General features: G+C 42.9%; 1 protein-coding gene across 4 annotated transcripts in view; it reads left to right on the forward strand.

The window, feature by feature from the left end:
- The window catches only part of LOC115239321 (neurogenic protein mastermind), a 159,204-nt gene that overhangs the window by 80,144 nt on the left and 60,650 nt on the right, over window positions 1-18,410 (forward strand). For 2 of the 4 annotated variants that reach the window (XM_029813792.1, XM_029813793.1), the window contains exon 1: window positions 13,947-15,037. The exons of the other annotated variants lie outside the window; for them this stretch is intronic. In XM_029813792.1, coding sequence (XP_029669652.1) covers window positions 15,032-15,037 — 6 coding nt within the window. In that variant the 5' untranslated portion in view covers window positions 13,947-15,031. Of the gene's footprint in view, window positions 1-13,946; window positions 15,038-18,410 lie in introns of those variants that run through there. 4 annotated transcript variants of the gene reach the window in all.

The following is an 18,410-nucleotide window of genomic DNA, read 5'->3' on the forward strand; positions in this document are numbered from 1 at the left end:
CGTGTAAGTTTCCTTATAGATTGTTTATATATGCGTTCTAATATTATCATCCGTCAAAAAACCGCCCCGATTACTTGCGGGCATCATTGAAAATGTAACGTGCCATCGTGCTTGCAACGTGATCGGATCTTTAACTTTCGACCGAATAATCGAGGAGTTGATCATCCTTTCAACAGCAACGATGCTTTGGGATAATTATCGTGACGTGAGAGATCTGCCGTATACGATTCTGACATTTTGCGTTTAACCGACTAGATACTTGCGATTCGATCTGCGTTTCCGTCTATTAATGTTTAATTTAATTTTAATTCTATTGTTAGTCCGTGCGCTGATGATGGCCAAAAAAAGGGCCGAAACGTCCGCTTCCATTTTTTAATCTTTAATTTTTTAATTTAATTTTAATTCTTTAAATTTTAATGTTAATTTTTATTTAATTAATTGACCATAAATAAACATCCGCTGTATGGTCATCAAGTAATTGTACAATTTTATTTGCGCCAGACTTACGGCACTGGTTCCTATTGCCATTCTACATTTAATTTTATTAATTACTCGGAGCCTTTCTAAACTAATTTTATTTTAAAATTATTTTAATTAAGAAAACATAGAGAAAAGAATGGGAGAAAGAATTTCCTATATATTAAAAATATATAATATATTTTAAGAAAGTAATAATTAAATATTTTAATGGGGTGATAAATGTACCTTAAAATCATAAAAATAAAAATAATGTCAATTTTAATAAATATTTTATTGGACGATCATGAGATACATATTTCTTGCGACTATTGTTTTACAATTATTGTTTACACGTATTTACATAGCACAATAGTAAATTGGAATAACGGAAATGCAAGTTCGTAAAACCATTGGCGAAACTCTCGGACGACTGCATATATCGTTAGATGCTCGCGGCAAAGAAAGTAGGAAAGAAAGTATTAATCGTCGTTATACGATCGCCATAAAATTTGCGCGCGTATGAAAGGCGACTAATTTGCAGTGTGGTCGCCATGGAACGTCAATCTAATTTAATGTGGAAATTTGCGATCGCTTTTTTTTCTCAGGTAGACTTTACTTACATAGCGGAACAAAAATAAAAAAAAAAAACAAGATTTTAATCCCAGATTTTTTAAGCTTTCCTAGAATTAGGATATTTTAAACGCCTTACGTTCATTGACACTATGCATTTGGAAAAATTATCGCAAAGCTGATAAATCGGTCACAGCTATTAAATAAATTAGGAAAACGCATCCCCCATGGGGAAAATGCCCGATGTTGGCTTATGGATTTCCTGGGAGCGTTGACGCCGGCAACACACGAAAGCTTCTCTCTGTGTAAGGGAAATATACTCCCTTTCTTCCCCCTCTACTAGCAAGAAACGCGCAAGAGGTTGACAAAGGGTTGTAGAGATTGGGCGTTAAGCACATCAACGCGGGTCGTCGAGGGTGGTTGACACGACAGAAAATAACCGGCTGTAATTCGCGAAATTGCGAAAACTTGGCGCGAAAATTATTTTTGCACACATTATACAAAGACACGTCGTCGTCATTTTGCGCAAACGATTCTTCAATCTATAAAGCTGATTATGCGCCATTTAAATATTTACGACGCGAAGATACCTAATGAAACAATGTCGTTTTACATCGTAATTGCATGACGACGAGATGGTGTAAATCCGCAGAACGACGTGTAGACACAGTCCGTACCTTTCATGGCGCACTAAAAGCGACAAGATTTACGCTCTTAATAGACATTGTCGATTCTGCCGTTACGTTGATACCGCAAGCGGTTACGCCATTGGCTGCATAAAGGGGAAACGCAGCACCTCGGTAGCCAGTGGTGCTCAATGGCCTCGCTTATTTGACGTATTGAAAATTAAATGTATCTAAAGTCCCATCGTATTCTTGCGAGCTGTCTTACGAGAGCGATTAGAGAGGATCGAACGAAAAAGGCGTGAAATCGGGGATGTTGCTCCCGCGCGTTTCCGCGGATATAACTATGTAGAACGAATTTCTCTAATCTGCCTCGTTTTGCTGCGTCGATTTTGCGTGTAAACCATGCAGAAAAGTGCATTGCTAAGTAGACCGTACACCGCGATCGACCTCAGCGCAGTCCGATGTCGTTATCTTCCGGCCCGATTGCGTTGATGCGATTATTTCGCAGTGAAATACTGTTATTTGGACGTTTCTCAGAAATCAAATCGCGAGATCGAAATTTTTAATGGAGCACTTCAAGGAAAATGATCGCGAAGAATATTCCATCTTTTTCCCCTTTCTCTCTGTCGTTTTAAAATACTTCACTTTCTTTCGCATACGTGATATTTATATATCGCGTCGCTTAGCAAACTTTAGATAAAATATTTTGACAAACGGGTCAGATTTCTCGCTCAAATATCAAATTCCAATCTAGAGATGGAACGTTGAATTGTATTCAAGATCATGTCCGAGTTTATCTTATCGAATCTCTGCAACGATTGATATTGATAGATTACACGAGTATCACTCTAGTAATCTCTCTCTCTCTCTCTCCCTCTTTTTTTTTTACTGTAACTTTTTATTACGTCTGTTCTACATTTTCCGTCGCTTTCCTTGTCTCGCTTCGTGACATCACTCCCTCGCTCTTTCGCATTTTTTTTTTTTTTCAGTCACCGGCCTCTCTCCCTTTGTCCCCCTTTCTCTCCTATCTCTGCAACGTCCGTCGCGTCTCTTTTCCGCCTCTCCCCCCCCCCGCCCTTTCTTTTTTCTCTCTCCGGCTCCACACCTCTTCGCTTAATAATACACACCAGCGAGAGCCACCCGCTACTACAACGATACACCGGCGGCACCGACAGTATGGCACACCACTTTATTGATCTTCTTTCCCCGCTTTCACAGGTTTCAACCCGAATTTTCTGCCGCTTTATGCAAGCATCGTACGCCCCGCTCGTTTACGCGCCCCTGCACTGGATTCATCCCTTCGCCGATAAATCGAACTGGCCTCCCGGCTATCCGAGATCTCACCGCTGTCGTAGTGAGATACCCTCGCGGCGTTTCGATTCCGCGCTATTCGGCATAATTCGATTTCGAATTGCTTGCTGTAACCGGTGGTTTTTCGACAGATCTAGTTCCCCGTCAAATTTCGAGCCCATTGCAAATACTGGTCAATTTGAGTTCCCGCTTGTTACGGAACGTTTTCATCAAGTTTTGTTTCACCGTCGTGCGAAGAGAGAATGTATTTTATCGTTCAAATGACTATTCGTGGGAGTATTTTTCGATTCGTCCCGTTAAAAACGAACGATCTTTGCATATAAAGAACCGCGTTATGCACCGCGTTCCTGTTTAGAAAAGAGAAGTGAACGCGTTGTAAAAGCGATTTATCGTACTCTCAAGAAAAAGAAAGAGAAAGAGTGCTAGGCGAGGGGAGGGAAAAGGCGCGGAGAAAGGTACATCACACGGTATGCGCGCGCCAACGCGGGGAGGAAAGACCCGAGATAGCGAGATGTAATCGCGGTCTGGTTTCTGGGATCACGGGTGGCGTTCGTCGGTCGTCAAGGGTAAACACTGTTGCTCGTCTCCGAACGCCTCTTATCCTCCTCCGTCTCTTCTGGAACGCGCCTCGTCTGCCCCCTGCCTTCTCGGTTTCTCCTCCTCCTCTTCGTCTTCCTTCGTCTTCTTAACAGCTCCCTACTTTTAACCACTCGAGGCAATGATTCACAGTCGCGCTCTCCATCTCAGATCCAAACTATAACAACCCGAGGGCACTCATTCGTTCTTACATTCGATATTACCATATAGCAGCTTATCTCGGTTAAAAACGAGCCAATCCTGAATTAGTATTATTCGAGATTAATAATTAGCTAGAATTAAATTTTTCTTCTCATCGAGAGTATTGACTTGTGTGGGAAATTTAATAGCGAATTTTTTCTTAATTACAAAATGAATAACACTTTTGGAAATACATGTATACTGGAAAAAATGATTTGTCATTAAAAAAATCCGTATGACATTAGTCAAATTTCGTTATCACTGTAGATTTAATGCACTACAGCATGAATAATGTGAGCTATTGTTTCGAAAGATGTTAACTGATAACATAGAGCGAATCTTTCCAATACAATCGCAAAAAAGTTATTACTAGTTGCTAGTCCGATGTAAAAAGTCGCACAGACACATTATCGTGAATGATAATGCGCTCCGAGATAATAAGCGTACAGGAGACAATGACGAGCAAAATCATTTCATGGATTATTGCCGTGACACACTAGGAAAACGATGGTTAGATTTTTTTCTCGTGATGTATATGCGATTTACATACCGTCGACAATATAATCTGTCATATGTTATATATGTTGCTATATTTCATATAATACCTCTTAAAATTCGACATTTTTAAATTTAATTAATTTTAAGTTTAAGTTTAATTCTCTAATTGTCGGATAAAACAAAGACAAATATTTTATTATATGCTTTGATATTAAAATTAAGAAATTTAATTGGGACTTGATCAATTTGACTTCTGAAAAATTCCTATGTATAGGACTCATATATATATATATATATATATATATATATATATATATATATAAGAGATAAAATATAATATATTCCTTCAGGTGATGTAAAATTTCTTTCTTCTCTAACTTTTTTTATTTTTTATTTCAGGTAAGTCATGCATATATATTCGGATATATCATGCACGATACCCTTCATCTATCTACGATCTGCTACGCAAGCGTAAGTTAATAAATTTAATTAAATTAATTCACCGCATACTTTGTTAATTTATCGCCGATGGCTTTGGAATCTTCTTAGTATATCGCTTACCGAGAACGGAACTGGTTAGTTGATGACGACTACGTGATCCGGTTACGTAGACTCATGTCGATAGCAAAAGACTCTAGCGTTGCAGTGATATAAACAGTTCGTCGTTCACATACACTCGTGTAAGTGTCTAAATGAAAACAAGTAGGTAGAGTGGATGTCATTCCTAAACAGCGGCTCTCATTAGCATTTGTTCTCCCGAGTGCAGTTCGCATGGTAACATATTAATTTCCAATGCTAAGCATAGCGGTAATTAAGCGTCGAATTAAACTCGTGATTTGTGACAAAGCTTGTTGCGAATTAATTAGACAAATTTTTATTATATTTACATGTTTTATATATATTTTTACTTCAACGTACGCGTATAAAATATCAATCATCGTGCGTGCGATTTTAGATAAAAAAGGAATATATCACAATGAAATTTTTTTTCTGCTTTTCTTATTTACTTTTTCTCGCTTTATTATTCTCGGGGCTTTATTATTGTTTCGCTCATTATAAATTTTATTTTTATATAAAAGTTTAAAAGTGATGTATATATATCTGAACGGACCAAGAAAGACTTCTTCGCGTCACACGAAGACGTTACTTCTTTTATTTCCAACTCGTTTCCTAATGGCCTTCTTTCTCGCGCTCCGTCCTCCTTCGATCACCGACGCGACTCTTTGTTTGCCAGAGGAATTCGCTGACGGCAGGTTTCGCTGGAATCGCGCGATTACGACGCGCACGCCTCGAGATAAATCAGAGAGCAGTGCTTACGACGAGAGGTAGCGAGATGAGACTGAAACAGTGAACGCATTCGATTTTACTCCGCGCGACTGTTTCATTCAAAATTTTTCTCTCCCCATTTGCATAAATACATGCGAATATTTTTAATCGATAGTAAAAAAAATGTAGTTTGATAATGTCTGTTATTAGACGAATATAAAAAAAATGAATTGTCGAAATAAGGGTGATAAGGCATGTTTTTCAATGGAAGATGCAAATGGGGAAACTTGATGATATCTTTATAAATAGTTATCGATTTTTTTTGGTCTCGAGTGATACAGTTATTTATAGACGGACACGTGTCGCGTAAGGCATATATAGGTAACCCGTTAGTAATAAATATAGATCACATATTTGCTCGAGAGTCGATATTTTAAAGATGGTAGTACTAAAAGATCACATCCTGCAGGCGCATGTAACGTTGTACGCGCTGACGCTCATGGATGTGCGCGTTACGATATGTCATGCGCAATATGCGACGTTATGCATGCAAAATTGGAATTGTTTCCTGTGATTAAATTACATGAGGCGCGGTAAAACGGCTTAACCCGTAGTTTCTTAAACGTCACGTAACGATACTCGCGTCGCGGAGAGGTTGCCCGATTCTCTTCGTGTAACATAAACGATATTCGAGATAATTAATTCGAGATAATCTGTATTTCAATTAAATAAACCATAAGATAAATATATATCTATATATAGAGAGAGAGGAACTTCATCATGTTAAAAAGACTCAGAATTATTTAAACGTTATTTGTATAATATAAAAATTTTACTTAACGCATTTTTTACTTATCTGATATTTTCAGAAAATCGATACTTGATTCATCGTTTTATTATTTAAACGTATTTTGTGTTTTTTTATAAAATTACCATTGTTAAATCGAAATCCGCGTTTGCGGTGCAGAGTAAATTCAGGAGTGAAAGAATTTGACAAGAGAGAGCGACAAACAGCGAAAGGGGAAGACGTGAGGAAAACCGTGCGTAAGAAGGTAGAGAATATACTGAAAGGAAGAGAGAGAGAGAGAGGAAAAAATGCGGGTGGGTTTCACAGATCAGCGAAAAAGACGGCATCGACCTCGCAACCAACTCATCGCCTTTGTCCCCCTTGTCCGCGATCTGTTTCTTCCTTTTTTTCTCTCTCCGGATTCTTTTCGCATTCTTTTTCCACTACAATATTTCGCGTCTCATGCGAGTAAAATGGAAACGAAAAGTATCGCATGCGTAAAAAAGAGGAGAAAGGACGAATCCTCCCCTCCTCGCCTTGCTCGTTGTTTCCAACTCATTGTCAGTCTCGTTGATTCCGAGAGAGGAAGGCTTTCTGATCCAAAAACATGTTCGATGGAGCGTATAGTAGCCGGAAGTAACGCAAAGCTTGGTTCTGGCTATGAAAATTACATTTGTATCCCGCGGACGTTTTATCCCATCGGTGACTGAGGTAAAAATCCGAATCGAAATTTTGATAACGCGCTGACAGATTTCGAAGAGAGAGCGCGCTTTGCCGTTGGACAGGAAGGAACGTGATTTAATCAAGTTTTTGACGTTTCCATTGACTTTCTGTACACAGACAAATATCATGCCGTTTCTGTAAAAATCCAGAGGACCAGAGCCTAGTACTATACTCTTCGATAGATATAGTAAATTAAATTGTATTAAAAAGCGCGGATTTTTTTCTACATTTCTCTAGTTTTCGACGAATTAAAAATTACAAACATACGATCGGTCTTGCAAGTATCGATTCATAGATCAACATAAACGTTGTTTTTTTCAATATTGATATTTTACACCACGCGTTAAACATCCACGACCGTCCGTTTCTTAACGAAGAAATGTGCTTTCCGCTTGCTACATTATTTTCGGTTTCCAGAGCCTGGCATACGCATTTGCTTATCTTTATTGTAGCCGCGAATCGGGTCGTATTTTTACAGTTGGCCTTCAGCCGTTCGCGGCTCGTATATCTGTAACGTAAACATCGATAGCCGGGACTGCGCGGCGTCGTCATAAATGTTTACAATCGACCTTCGATCATACAACGCGGTTCGTTTACTTCGCGGCCGTCGATCGGCACGTATCGCGCGAAATACTTGGAGGAAGAAACTTGGTCGACAGAGTACAGTAACGGAGAAGATAATCGCGGTTTCGCGTCTTGGTGTCGCGATGCTCCAGTGTCGTAGATTCCTCTCGAGAGATCGCGCTCGCACATTGTCTCGACATTCAACGAAAGCCGATGCGATGTCGTCTCTTATCTCGGAAGATCATCTTACGTTAACAGAGGTTACATTACGTCGTCGTTGTCGACATATACGCCGTCTGTCCTCCGTTTTTCACGTTTTGTGACACGATTTTCGGTGCCGCGTCATTCGTTCACGCTGGACGAAGATGAGGCGACGATGATATATACGTGGGATTGCATCAGCTGTGTTTGTTTCGAAAGTGGGCGTGCGACTCTGGTTTCGAAACATTACGATTTTTTTTTAGTCAGACCTACAGGGATGTAAACTATATGACGTTGTATTTTTTTTTTCCGACAAAATTACACGGAAATTAGACTTTATTAAATTTTATACAAATATATATTCCGAGAAAATATAAAAGAAATTGAAGCAAAAACTTTCGACTCGCGAGCTAAATAAGAAAGAGAATGGTCAACGGCGTAGGTGGCATCGCTTATACTGCGAGAGATCGCCTTTATGGCGCCGCGTTAGACTTTTAATTAAAAGCCTCAACGTCCTCCGTTGTCCGCGTGGTATTATCGTCACGTTCCTGCGGGACGTTTGCGTGCCATCCAGCAATTTTACTTCTCATTTACGGAGTATACCATGGCAGCGTACTCGCAATCGCGAGTAATATCCGCATCGCAATTACTCGCCCCGTCATTCAGCGCCTTGCATCCTGCGGTACACCTCGTCGTTTAATTATCTATTGACAAATAATCGCCTTTCTATCGGTTACATTAGCATAAAGTGGCCGCGCAGCCGTAGTAATCGCGCGTGTCGCGGTTAATCACGCGCGTGTTGCGCAATTGGAAGCTTATCTCGAATACGCGCATGCGTATGACGGAAACATCCAGGCGAAAACTTGATATCACGGCGCGTCTCTCTCTCTCTCTCTCTCCCTCTCCCTCTCTCTTTCTCTCAATCGCTACATGCATCCTTCGTGTGTGTATATTTCTTTAATCTCTCATTCTCTTATTTCGCAACAACGCCGACACATCTTTCCCCGGTGCGAGAGAGCCACTGGCTAATTCACGGCATGCATCGTTCGCGTTGCATCGCCGTCTCGGGATCGTCGAGTCGGATGAGCACCACTGGGACGGATTTGTAGTAAGTGTAAGCAGAGCGGTACAGATGCGTCCTCGCCGCACTCGGCCGCACTCGGCCGCGCGCGCTGGCGCGCGCGTCCGCGTCCGCGCCGCGCCCGCTTCCGCGCGATCCCCCGGTTGAATCCCGGCGTACTGCGAAGCCGCGCGATGACGCAACGGCCAAGTGGAGGAGGTTGTTGGAAGTATGTGTATATACGGGCGCGATGTCGCGCGAATGCGCCTGTGTAAAAGCTCCGGCGCGGTCAGCTGCGCGGGAGGCCTTTAAGTCGCTCTTGCGACTATCTCGCTTTCCGCGTCTTTTTTTTTTTTTTTTTCTCATTTGTGTCTCTAGAATTTTTTTAAAGAAGATGTAGCGTTAATATCGATCAAGTATTTATTTTTAGATTCTTCTGAAATAATTGCATTGGGATGCATTGATATTGTCATGGTTGTCAAAATAATTATTTCTTTGATAAACTTTATTATATATTTAACGTTACTGCAAAGAATTTGAGGAGGTGCGATGAGAAATGGGTAAAGTAATAATTTTTATTTTTATTTGATACTCGGATCATTTTTAAAATTTATTTAAAAAATTCATCTTTTTTCTATAACATCGAAATTAACAAGGAAAGTACCGCTCCTAAGCGATATTAGGGGCACGATAACGACAACTTAAGTGATTAAAACAGCGTTCCTAGTACACCGACTGTTTCGCATTGTACTATCAGAGCGATATACACCGGTCGTACGCAGTTACGGTACACTCACGGTAGTTGAAGCGAGGAGGAGAGTTCCCCGAAGGGTGGAGGGACGACGGGGGGGGGGGTCTATAAGGTTCGTTCTATAAGTCGTAGTGTCGGGTGGCATCGGACAGACAGCCGGCGGCCTCGGCTGCAGATCAGAACGAGTCAGGCGCGGCGGAGACTCCGTGTCGAAGTGCCTCGAATCGGTCTGAGAGAGGACGAGCCGAGTCGAGCTCGACCGAACGTAGCCGACGAACGCGTCTCTCGCGTGCCTCCCCGCGAGAGAGTAGCCCAGGGCCTCCCAGCGGTCGGTCGCGACGCACGTAGTCAGTGGCTGACGACTTCTCGGGGCGTCAAGTTCTATGTATTGAGGGGGGTCCGTTGTCGCTCCGCGTCTCCTGGTCTTGCCACGTGCGTAGCGCGAGACAAGCCCCACGTACGCGAGAGCGTTCCCGACGAGACGCGTCGCGAGATGTAGCTCTTGTAGCCCGACAATTTTCACCTCTTACGAGAGATCGACCTCTTGACAGATGCAATCACGTGGAACAGATAGTTAATGAAATTTAAAGCGAGAGCGAGAATAATTCGATGAGAATCGTGTCGGTGTATCAGTTTTTTCACCGATCGCAGTGAATACTCGTCGTGGACGATGGTATATCCTCTTTAGATAATACATTGATTCGGTGAACGCTGACGAATGAATTGTTACGACAAAACTTAACCGAAGGTTATTGGCATCGCGCGCGAAATGGATCTCCGATAAAATCTGACAGTTCTCGAATCTGAAATGTGACGTAATCGTCGATAAAACTTTGACAAGGTGTGTAATTTTTTTTTAAACATTCGAGTATCTGACGCGGCAAGAGATTCACGAACGTTACGATGTTAAAATTTGTCGCAATAACTTGAAGTACTTATCGCTACCGGGACTTTCGTTAGCAACTCTTATCGATACTACGAGAATAACCTGACCGTGCAACGTAAATATTATGAATGCACGGATTTCTCGATCGAACGAATCGATTTCAAATTATCATGCCGGCACATCGTGGCCAATATAGCGTCGTTGTAATCGCATGACAGCCTTGAATGACACGCGCGGGAAAACTACGGAACGGAACCTCGACGTAAAGCCATCGCTTCAAGTATAACGAAAGTGAAATTTTAAAGCAACGAGAATAATACAATGCGAATGCGTCAATCGCGAGATAATATCAAAAACCAAGAGAGAAAAATCTAACTTAAGAGATGACAAGGAGTGTTCTCCTGTGTTCCTTGAAATACCGAAAAGAGCCGAAAAACGTAGTGAACGAGTAACGAGAAACGAAGAAACGAGAAGATTGACGGAAAAAAAGAAAGAGAGAGACAGACGGGAAGAAACGCTCGGTGGAAGAAAACGGAAACGCGGAGAGGGGGAGGGAGATATAGAGATTTCTGGGCACGCGCACTCCACCTGCTAGCGTGTAGTGGCACGCGCCATACTCACCGCCTCCTCCCTGCCACCCCCATCGTCACTCACGCTGCACCCCTCTATCTCTCTTTCTTTGCCCACCCCATCCATTCTCCTGTTTCTCTCTCTCTCTCTCTTTCTCTCGCACGCGCGCCCTCCTGGCCCTACCGCCGTGTTCGTTGCCGCTTTCCTCCCCCTCTCCCGCGGGAATCCCCTCCCGTGTTCCTCTCTCACGCGTGCCGCGGCCACGAAGAGGCCGGGACGCGCGGGAGTCAATCGCTCGCGGTCTTCGACAGGGCGAGCACCCAAGGTCCTTGCACTCCTCTCTTCCCTTCTCAGTGCGCTTCAGTTTGCGAACGTTTGCCAAGTCTCTCTCTCGGCCTATTGAACTAACATCGGCGACGATCTCGGCGAATAGAACGTTCTTCCCCTTTTCTCGTGCGAGTTTTTTTTCCTTTCTCGCGGCGACCTCGCACGTGTATATCGCCACAGCTGAGATAGAGAATCAGAGAAAGAGGAAGGAGAGACAGGGCGACAGCAAGATTAGTAGCTGTGAATGACGTTATTCCGATTTCCTCGCCCCGGCATTCGTGCCGTGATTCGCGAGTGGACGGAGTGCACAAGTGCTCCTTGACGGATTATACACGGCTGATAACGTAGTGCTTGCGTTTCGCTCGTTTCGTTAAAGGGACGTAGCGATTATCCTGCACGCTCGTTGGGCGTCGAGGGGCCGAGACGCCGCACGACGAGAGTCGTCAACCGATGTTTGCGTATGAAAGAATCCGGTCGCCTACCTCCGTCTCATCCTCCTTCTGCTGTGCGTCTGCTGCGAGGGGGGAGACGCGCGCGATCTCTGTACTGTAAACCGAGTGAGCAAAGGGGAAACGGAGAGAAGGACGACGACGACGAGGACGACAACGACAACGACGAGGAGAGCCGTACGAGCGAGACGCGCGAGGAAAACACGAACGGGACAACACACACGTTGGGGCGACGAAAGGCGGGAAAGAAGAAGACGCGTGAGAAGAAGGCAGGAAACGGAAAAGAGCGGCGTTCACGATAGAGGGGGAAGCGACGCGTGCTTAAACGCGTCGTTCCTTCCATCGTCAGACGAAAATAGTCTCGCGAGACTAAGGTAGGCGCGAACACCGACGAACGAACGAAACATCGACGACGAAGGAGGGGAGGGCGAACAAGAATGCGAGGCCGATATAACAGTCCGTCGCGTTTCGTGCTGTGCGACGAACGGTGATTGGAATCAACGACGATTCTCTCAGCGATTAGTGAGAGAGACAGAGAGAGAGAGAAAGAGAAAATTTACGCTGAACGCGAATTGTCAGCATTTTCTGGTATCGTGGCGACGGTGTGGCGGCTTTTCCCTCCGCCAGGAGAGTTGACGTTTGACGTGCGAGCGATCAGCTGTTCGCCGGAGCGCGCGGGAAGCCCACGCATGACGTCGTGCGAGAACCGAGAATCCGCGCCGCGTATTCCGCGTCGCCGTTCAGAAAACCACCTGTTGACGATTTACGAGGGAAAATCGAAGCGCGCGGTCGCGCTTCGTCGCGATTTTCTTCGTCCTGCGTTCGTCCTTTCCCACGCTCGTTCGTAGACCGAGAGACCACGTTGTCAAGGGATCGTTTTCTGGAACGAAAGCGTGTGCGATACGAGACGATAGCGCAAGCGTCGGTAGGAAACCGCGCGTGTCTTCTTGGCAGATTGTGTTGTTAGAAGGACGAGAATTGTGCGTGAATTCGTTAAGACTACTTTTATTTAAAAGTATTCTTCAAAAAATAAACTGTCGGTAAACTGCCGTTTTTTTTTTTTTTTTTTTTTTTTTTTTTTTATCTTTCTTTCTCTCTTTCTCTGTCTATCTATCTCTGGAGATTATATTTTCGCCCCCGTCAGATAAGCGCTATCTTTTCGAGCGCCCGGAATGCTGATATGTACCTCGGCGCGATGGAATGTGACCTTATCGTCGTGCCAACTAACAAATCTTCCGCTGTGCGATTAATACGTATAGTCGCGGTGCGCCCACATTCGAGAAAACGTGAGAGAGAGAGAGAGAGAGAGAATTTTACATATTGTGCAGTTTTATAGTATGAATTTCACTCATCAAAATGTCAAATTAAATGAAAGTCTATGAAAAAAATTCCAATTTTAAAAAATTCTTTTTTTTTTTTATGTTATAGTTATAAAATGAGATTCCTGATAGATTAAAATTTCCTGAATTTCTATGCTTCTAAGCTTATTTTTTCATCAACGTTAAAAGCAATATTTTCTTAAAATTCCTGAAAAAATTTCCTAGATATATGTGAATAAATACAAGAGACACGTCAAACTATTTTTTACTAATTTCTAATTATGTTTGTGTATTTAATTGCAACAAAATTTCTTTCTCAGAGATCTTTATGGAAGTTTTCTTCTCGGTGTAATAATAGTTACCTATCTCGATATTAATAATTTTGAAGCGTGCGAGAGATAGCGGCCGTGAATCGTGATACAAAGAGAGAGAGAGAGCAAATAGCTTTCCTCGAACTTCAGATTTGTCTGCGAGTGCAATCTTGACAGACGCAGAGCAACAATGCCGGAGAATCTGTGGCACTCGAAACTGCCGGCTGCCACGTCGGAAGATTCGCTCTGCATTTGCGACGATCTGGCGATTCTCGACGGCGCGTTGCGATATGCATTCACCTAGCAAGGGTATGTAGTTAGAAGGATTGAATAAGGAAGAAACGCAAATCTGATTTCGCATACGATATAGCGTTTCAAATCTACATCTCATCATCTTTCGATTATAATTATGCACGTGTAAAGCGCGTGTAAAATAAAATGCATAAAAATAACTTGATGTATTTTTGAACCATTGTTAGAAAATGTTTTTTTTTTTTTTTTTTTGCAGAATATGTAAATTTTTATTAAAAGAATCTTTGTGTGATAAATTGTTTTTCGAAGAATTATTAAAGTGCGAGACTCTGTATGTCGCACTTTGCAGAGACGTTTAAACAATCGCATCGCGTCAATTGTTTTTCACAGCCGGTGTGTTATCGTCGATACGTATCTGTCGCTGACTCTATGTGAGAACTCGAGTGCAGAGATCAAGGAATAGCTAGAACGATACGCGACGTTTACACACACACATATATGCGTGAGCAAGGTTGAAAGAAGTGTACGATAGTGTTCTCTCGGTGAAAGAGGATCGGTGACTCGAGTGAGGAAGCGATAAGTCGAGCGACAAAAAGAATTCTCCGAGACGCACGCATGGAAATAACGTCGACATGTTAATGCATATCGACGGTGATAGCTAGTCAAATTGTTAGATGGGCATTATATACATTTGACGGACGATCGATAGAAAATTGACGCTGAGTACGTTCCGGGAACCTGAACGAGGTACGAAAGGCTCGAGTGACATTCAGTGGCAACGAGTGCACGGACATTAATTAAGTAAAGCCTCTCCGATGCAGTTTATCGCGCTTTTTCCGCGGTTCGAGAGTGTCGTTTAGATCTCATTCGATGTCATCGAGATAACGGTATAATCAAATTAAACGCGCGAGCGAGCGAGACTCGGACAAGTGTATTGTTCGTTTGTGTGGACATACATTTTTCTCTCAAATAACGTTGACTTTTGACAGCCATTCGCGACAGTTTGTGATTATTCAAGAACATTTAACGGAGATCGGACGTTCCGATAACGCGAGAAAGAACAGTGACGCGTATCGTTGTAAATGAGTGAAAGAAAGATGACATTCAAGTTTCGTTGATACCTACGATCGCCACGAAAAAGTGTCTCGACGAGCGTTTTGAAAGCAGATAGCATTCTGCTGCGTCGAAACTACGACACAGAGAACGCAGGATTTGCTGGGGCATGGTAGGCCCCCCTCAGCCAGGGCCTCAGGCCCGGGTGGCCTCTCTATGAAAAGAAATCTTCCTTCTACCACGTCGTTCATGCCACAATAAACTACCTGGAATGATGGTATGTGTTTGCTTTTTAAATATTAGAATTTATTTAAAATGTGTAGCGAATATGAACATATCGGTAAATAAATAAGAAAAAATTTAATTATCATCTTCCTCGAATCAAAACATGCATTTTAATGCTGATCTTGCAGTTTATGTCGATCTTTGCCGCTTAATGTTTGTTTTTAGGATTATATATCGCGTCGAGCGTTTTGATATTAGACTAGAGCGAATATTTAGTTATGGCAGTAAGAAGAAGACGTCTTAAAGATTTGCGATATTTCGCGTTCTCGCGTTCGTTTCCTGTCCGTCTTCCTCTTTCACAGATACAAAGAAACCGGAAACTGCTGACCGTCGTAACTGTATTACGCACTGTATAGAGAGAGGCCCCCGCTGTCCGTATTGAAATCGCGCCTTGTGTCTCTCGGAGCATAACACACAGGTGCATCCGTACCGTAAGTTTGCATTGCAACACCGCGCGCGGCTCCTCCACCCCCCCTCCCCCCCCAGCTGAATGGCAAGAGAGAGGAAGAGACGTTTGTTATTTCGACGAGCGTTTATTCACATCGTTGTAACATTGCCACTTTGAAATTACGCTCCGACACTCGAGGGCTCTCGATCGAGTGTCATATTTTCATTTACGCATCACGCTCGATTGCTTTTATTATCTCGCCTACTTAATTGATTCATAATAGCGAATAGCGAATAAATTAAATCAAATCGGAGAAAGTTCCGCGGCGGCTGGGACGATACGAGATCAATCGTTTCCTGGCGATCGAGATGAATTGAAGCGAATAAAAATGATTCAGTCTCTCAATTTCGTTCACTCGTCATTTCTGTCGCTTGTATCTTCCGATTTTTATTTTTTTTTTTGAGATAATTGAAATCTTTTTACGAAACTGTATTTAATTAGCAATCGTTTCGCAAAAATTACCGCGTATCAAAATCACAATTAGCCAAAATAAAGGATTAGAAAAATGACATCCTGCGTGCTGCCGCGTTTTCTCGCGATGTTAAGAAATCTGCGGTCACGATTTAACGGGATCGAGAAACGGCGGATAAATATCGCGATATCGTTTGATAATATCGTACAAGACGGATAACGCGAGTTTGAGGAGGCCGCGGGTCCTCCTCGCGTAACGAGAGAGAGAGAGAGAGAGAGAGAGAGAGAGAGAGAGAACTAATTTCGTTCGTCGCCCGGTTAAACTTAATGTTGTTGGTTCTCGAACGGAAGAGTCTCTCGCTCGCGGGAACGCCCTGGGGAGAGCCTGCATGCGCACACGTAGAGGACAATAGATTGACCGTCGTGTATCTAACGGCATTCTGGCGGTCGGACGACCGATAATAGGGGCATCCCATTGCGCGCGGCTCGCGGACATTCCGCGCGCTCTCCCTCTGTCCCTGATGCACCGGTTCCGTTGCACTAATGACCGGTTCGCGATCCGGGGCGTTAGTCGACGGAATCGGCGAGTCATATATAGCGGCGTGTCGTACCGTTCCTCTGCGTCGTCCGGTATTTTCCATAGCCTTCTACGACCGCAACCGTCGTCGCTTCCTCGCTGATTTGTTTCTCGTTTCTACGACCTTCGTCAATCGCGATGTACATGCGTTCGTGCCATAGTTTGAAAATATTGACACACAAGTTTAAGGCCAAAACTTTACAGAAGCACCTTTTCGCAATAACGGAAATTAATCGATGCTCGTGAATTGTGTCATTATAAAATCCTTAATTTTATATTGGTATTTAATATTAAAATATATAAAAATTGGAAACTTTTGTATGTTGGAACTTGCGAATGCTAAATGAATTCTGAGTAAAAATGCAACGTGAAAATCTCTTCGGTGCATTCCGTTATCTTCCGCGTTTCACCGACGAGTCAAAATTAGTCTAGCGATATTAACGTAACTGTGCTTTCAGTGTTGCTTGCTGGGTTCTAGTTCATAGTTATTATCTGTGTAAAGCTAGTTCGCTTAGTGGCCAATCTATATTACAATGTTCATTGAGAGAGATTTCTCACTTATATTATTTCTTAAATACTGTTTGCAATTTTCAGCAAAAAAATAAACTAATTCACAATTAGTCAGGCATTAAATTCTAGCAAAAGTCGCATGCACGTCGCAATTATTTTTACATTACGTACAATTAAAATTTACGTTACTCCAAACATATTTTAGAGTTGTAAATATCTCAGAATTAATCTATTTTTGAATTGCATCACATTCGCGAATCTCTGATCGAAAAAATCGTATCTCGACACGCGAATTAAGGACGAAGGGTTAAATTTGCGGGCGAGACGTTAAATTTGCAGGCGAAATGGCAGGGGATAGTTTCTAGTTTACGCGTCTTGACGCTGCATCCCGTTTTCTGGCGTGTCATAACAGGGGATTAAACCTTGCACGGACGGTCGGCTCATGGCTGCACGTCGGAATTATTTATACCACTTGATTACGCGCCGCGCGCGCGGCTCCGAGCCTCGCCGAAGCGACCAGCGGAAACAAACGAGCCGACAGAGAGATGGAACGGATCGTGCGAGGAGAGAGAGGGCTTTTCCTCTCCAAGTCACATCGTCTTGGTGAGCGCGGATTTCGCTCTATCGACGATCGATGACGATACTGCAGCCAGCAGCGTTGTACATACACGCTCGGTCGTTACCGACGATGTCAGGAGCGCGATAACGAGGACGACAATTCGCGTACGACGCGTAATGACATTGAGGAAAGTCGGTGCGTATCTATCTTTCTCGTTCACGCTCTGCTCGAACGATGACGAGTATTCGACACGACACGAATTTCGGGTCGTCCTTGGGGTCATCTTTTAATAGAAAATTTGAGCCGCGTATCGATAGGAAACCTGTACTGTCATCGCAGATTTGATCGAGATTTAATTCGACCATTTGTATTAAAATTTAAGGAAAATCGAAAAATGATTATAAGGTTTTCAATTAAATTGTAACATTGAATATTTGCAGTTAAATTATTTCTGTGCTTTATATTTAACAGTGGTCATTATATGATATTTTGAATCGAAGGAGAGAAGACTGTCGACTAACATTTGGAGCTGGATCGTTACTTTACGGCAGAAATAGAGCGCGTTGCCAAACAAGCAACGGATCCGCCGGTTAACCGCGATAAATTTATTTTGGTGGCGAATAGTTGCTTTGGAGTTGAAACCACGTCCAGATTATCGCGCTATTATCGATATTATTATTACGTCTTCGGTTTGGTCAGAATTGCCGAGATCACTTAATCATTTTTAGTCTTATTATAAGGTCCAATCGTGTGCTATTCTACGATCGACTTTGGCCGGTGCGAGGTCTGTACCGATTTACGTCAATCGTCACGGTACGTTACATCGATTTGTCTTGATTCCACGTGCCTGCGTTTTCGGA

This window comes from Formica exsecta, unplaced genomic scaffold, assembly GCF_003651465.1.
Source record: "Formica exsecta isolate Colony F162 unplaced genomic scaffold, ASM365146v1 scaffold370, whole genome shotgun sequence".
NCBI classification, from domain to species: Eukaryota; Metazoa; Arthropoda; class Insecta; order Hymenoptera; family Formicidae; genus Formica; species Formica exsecta.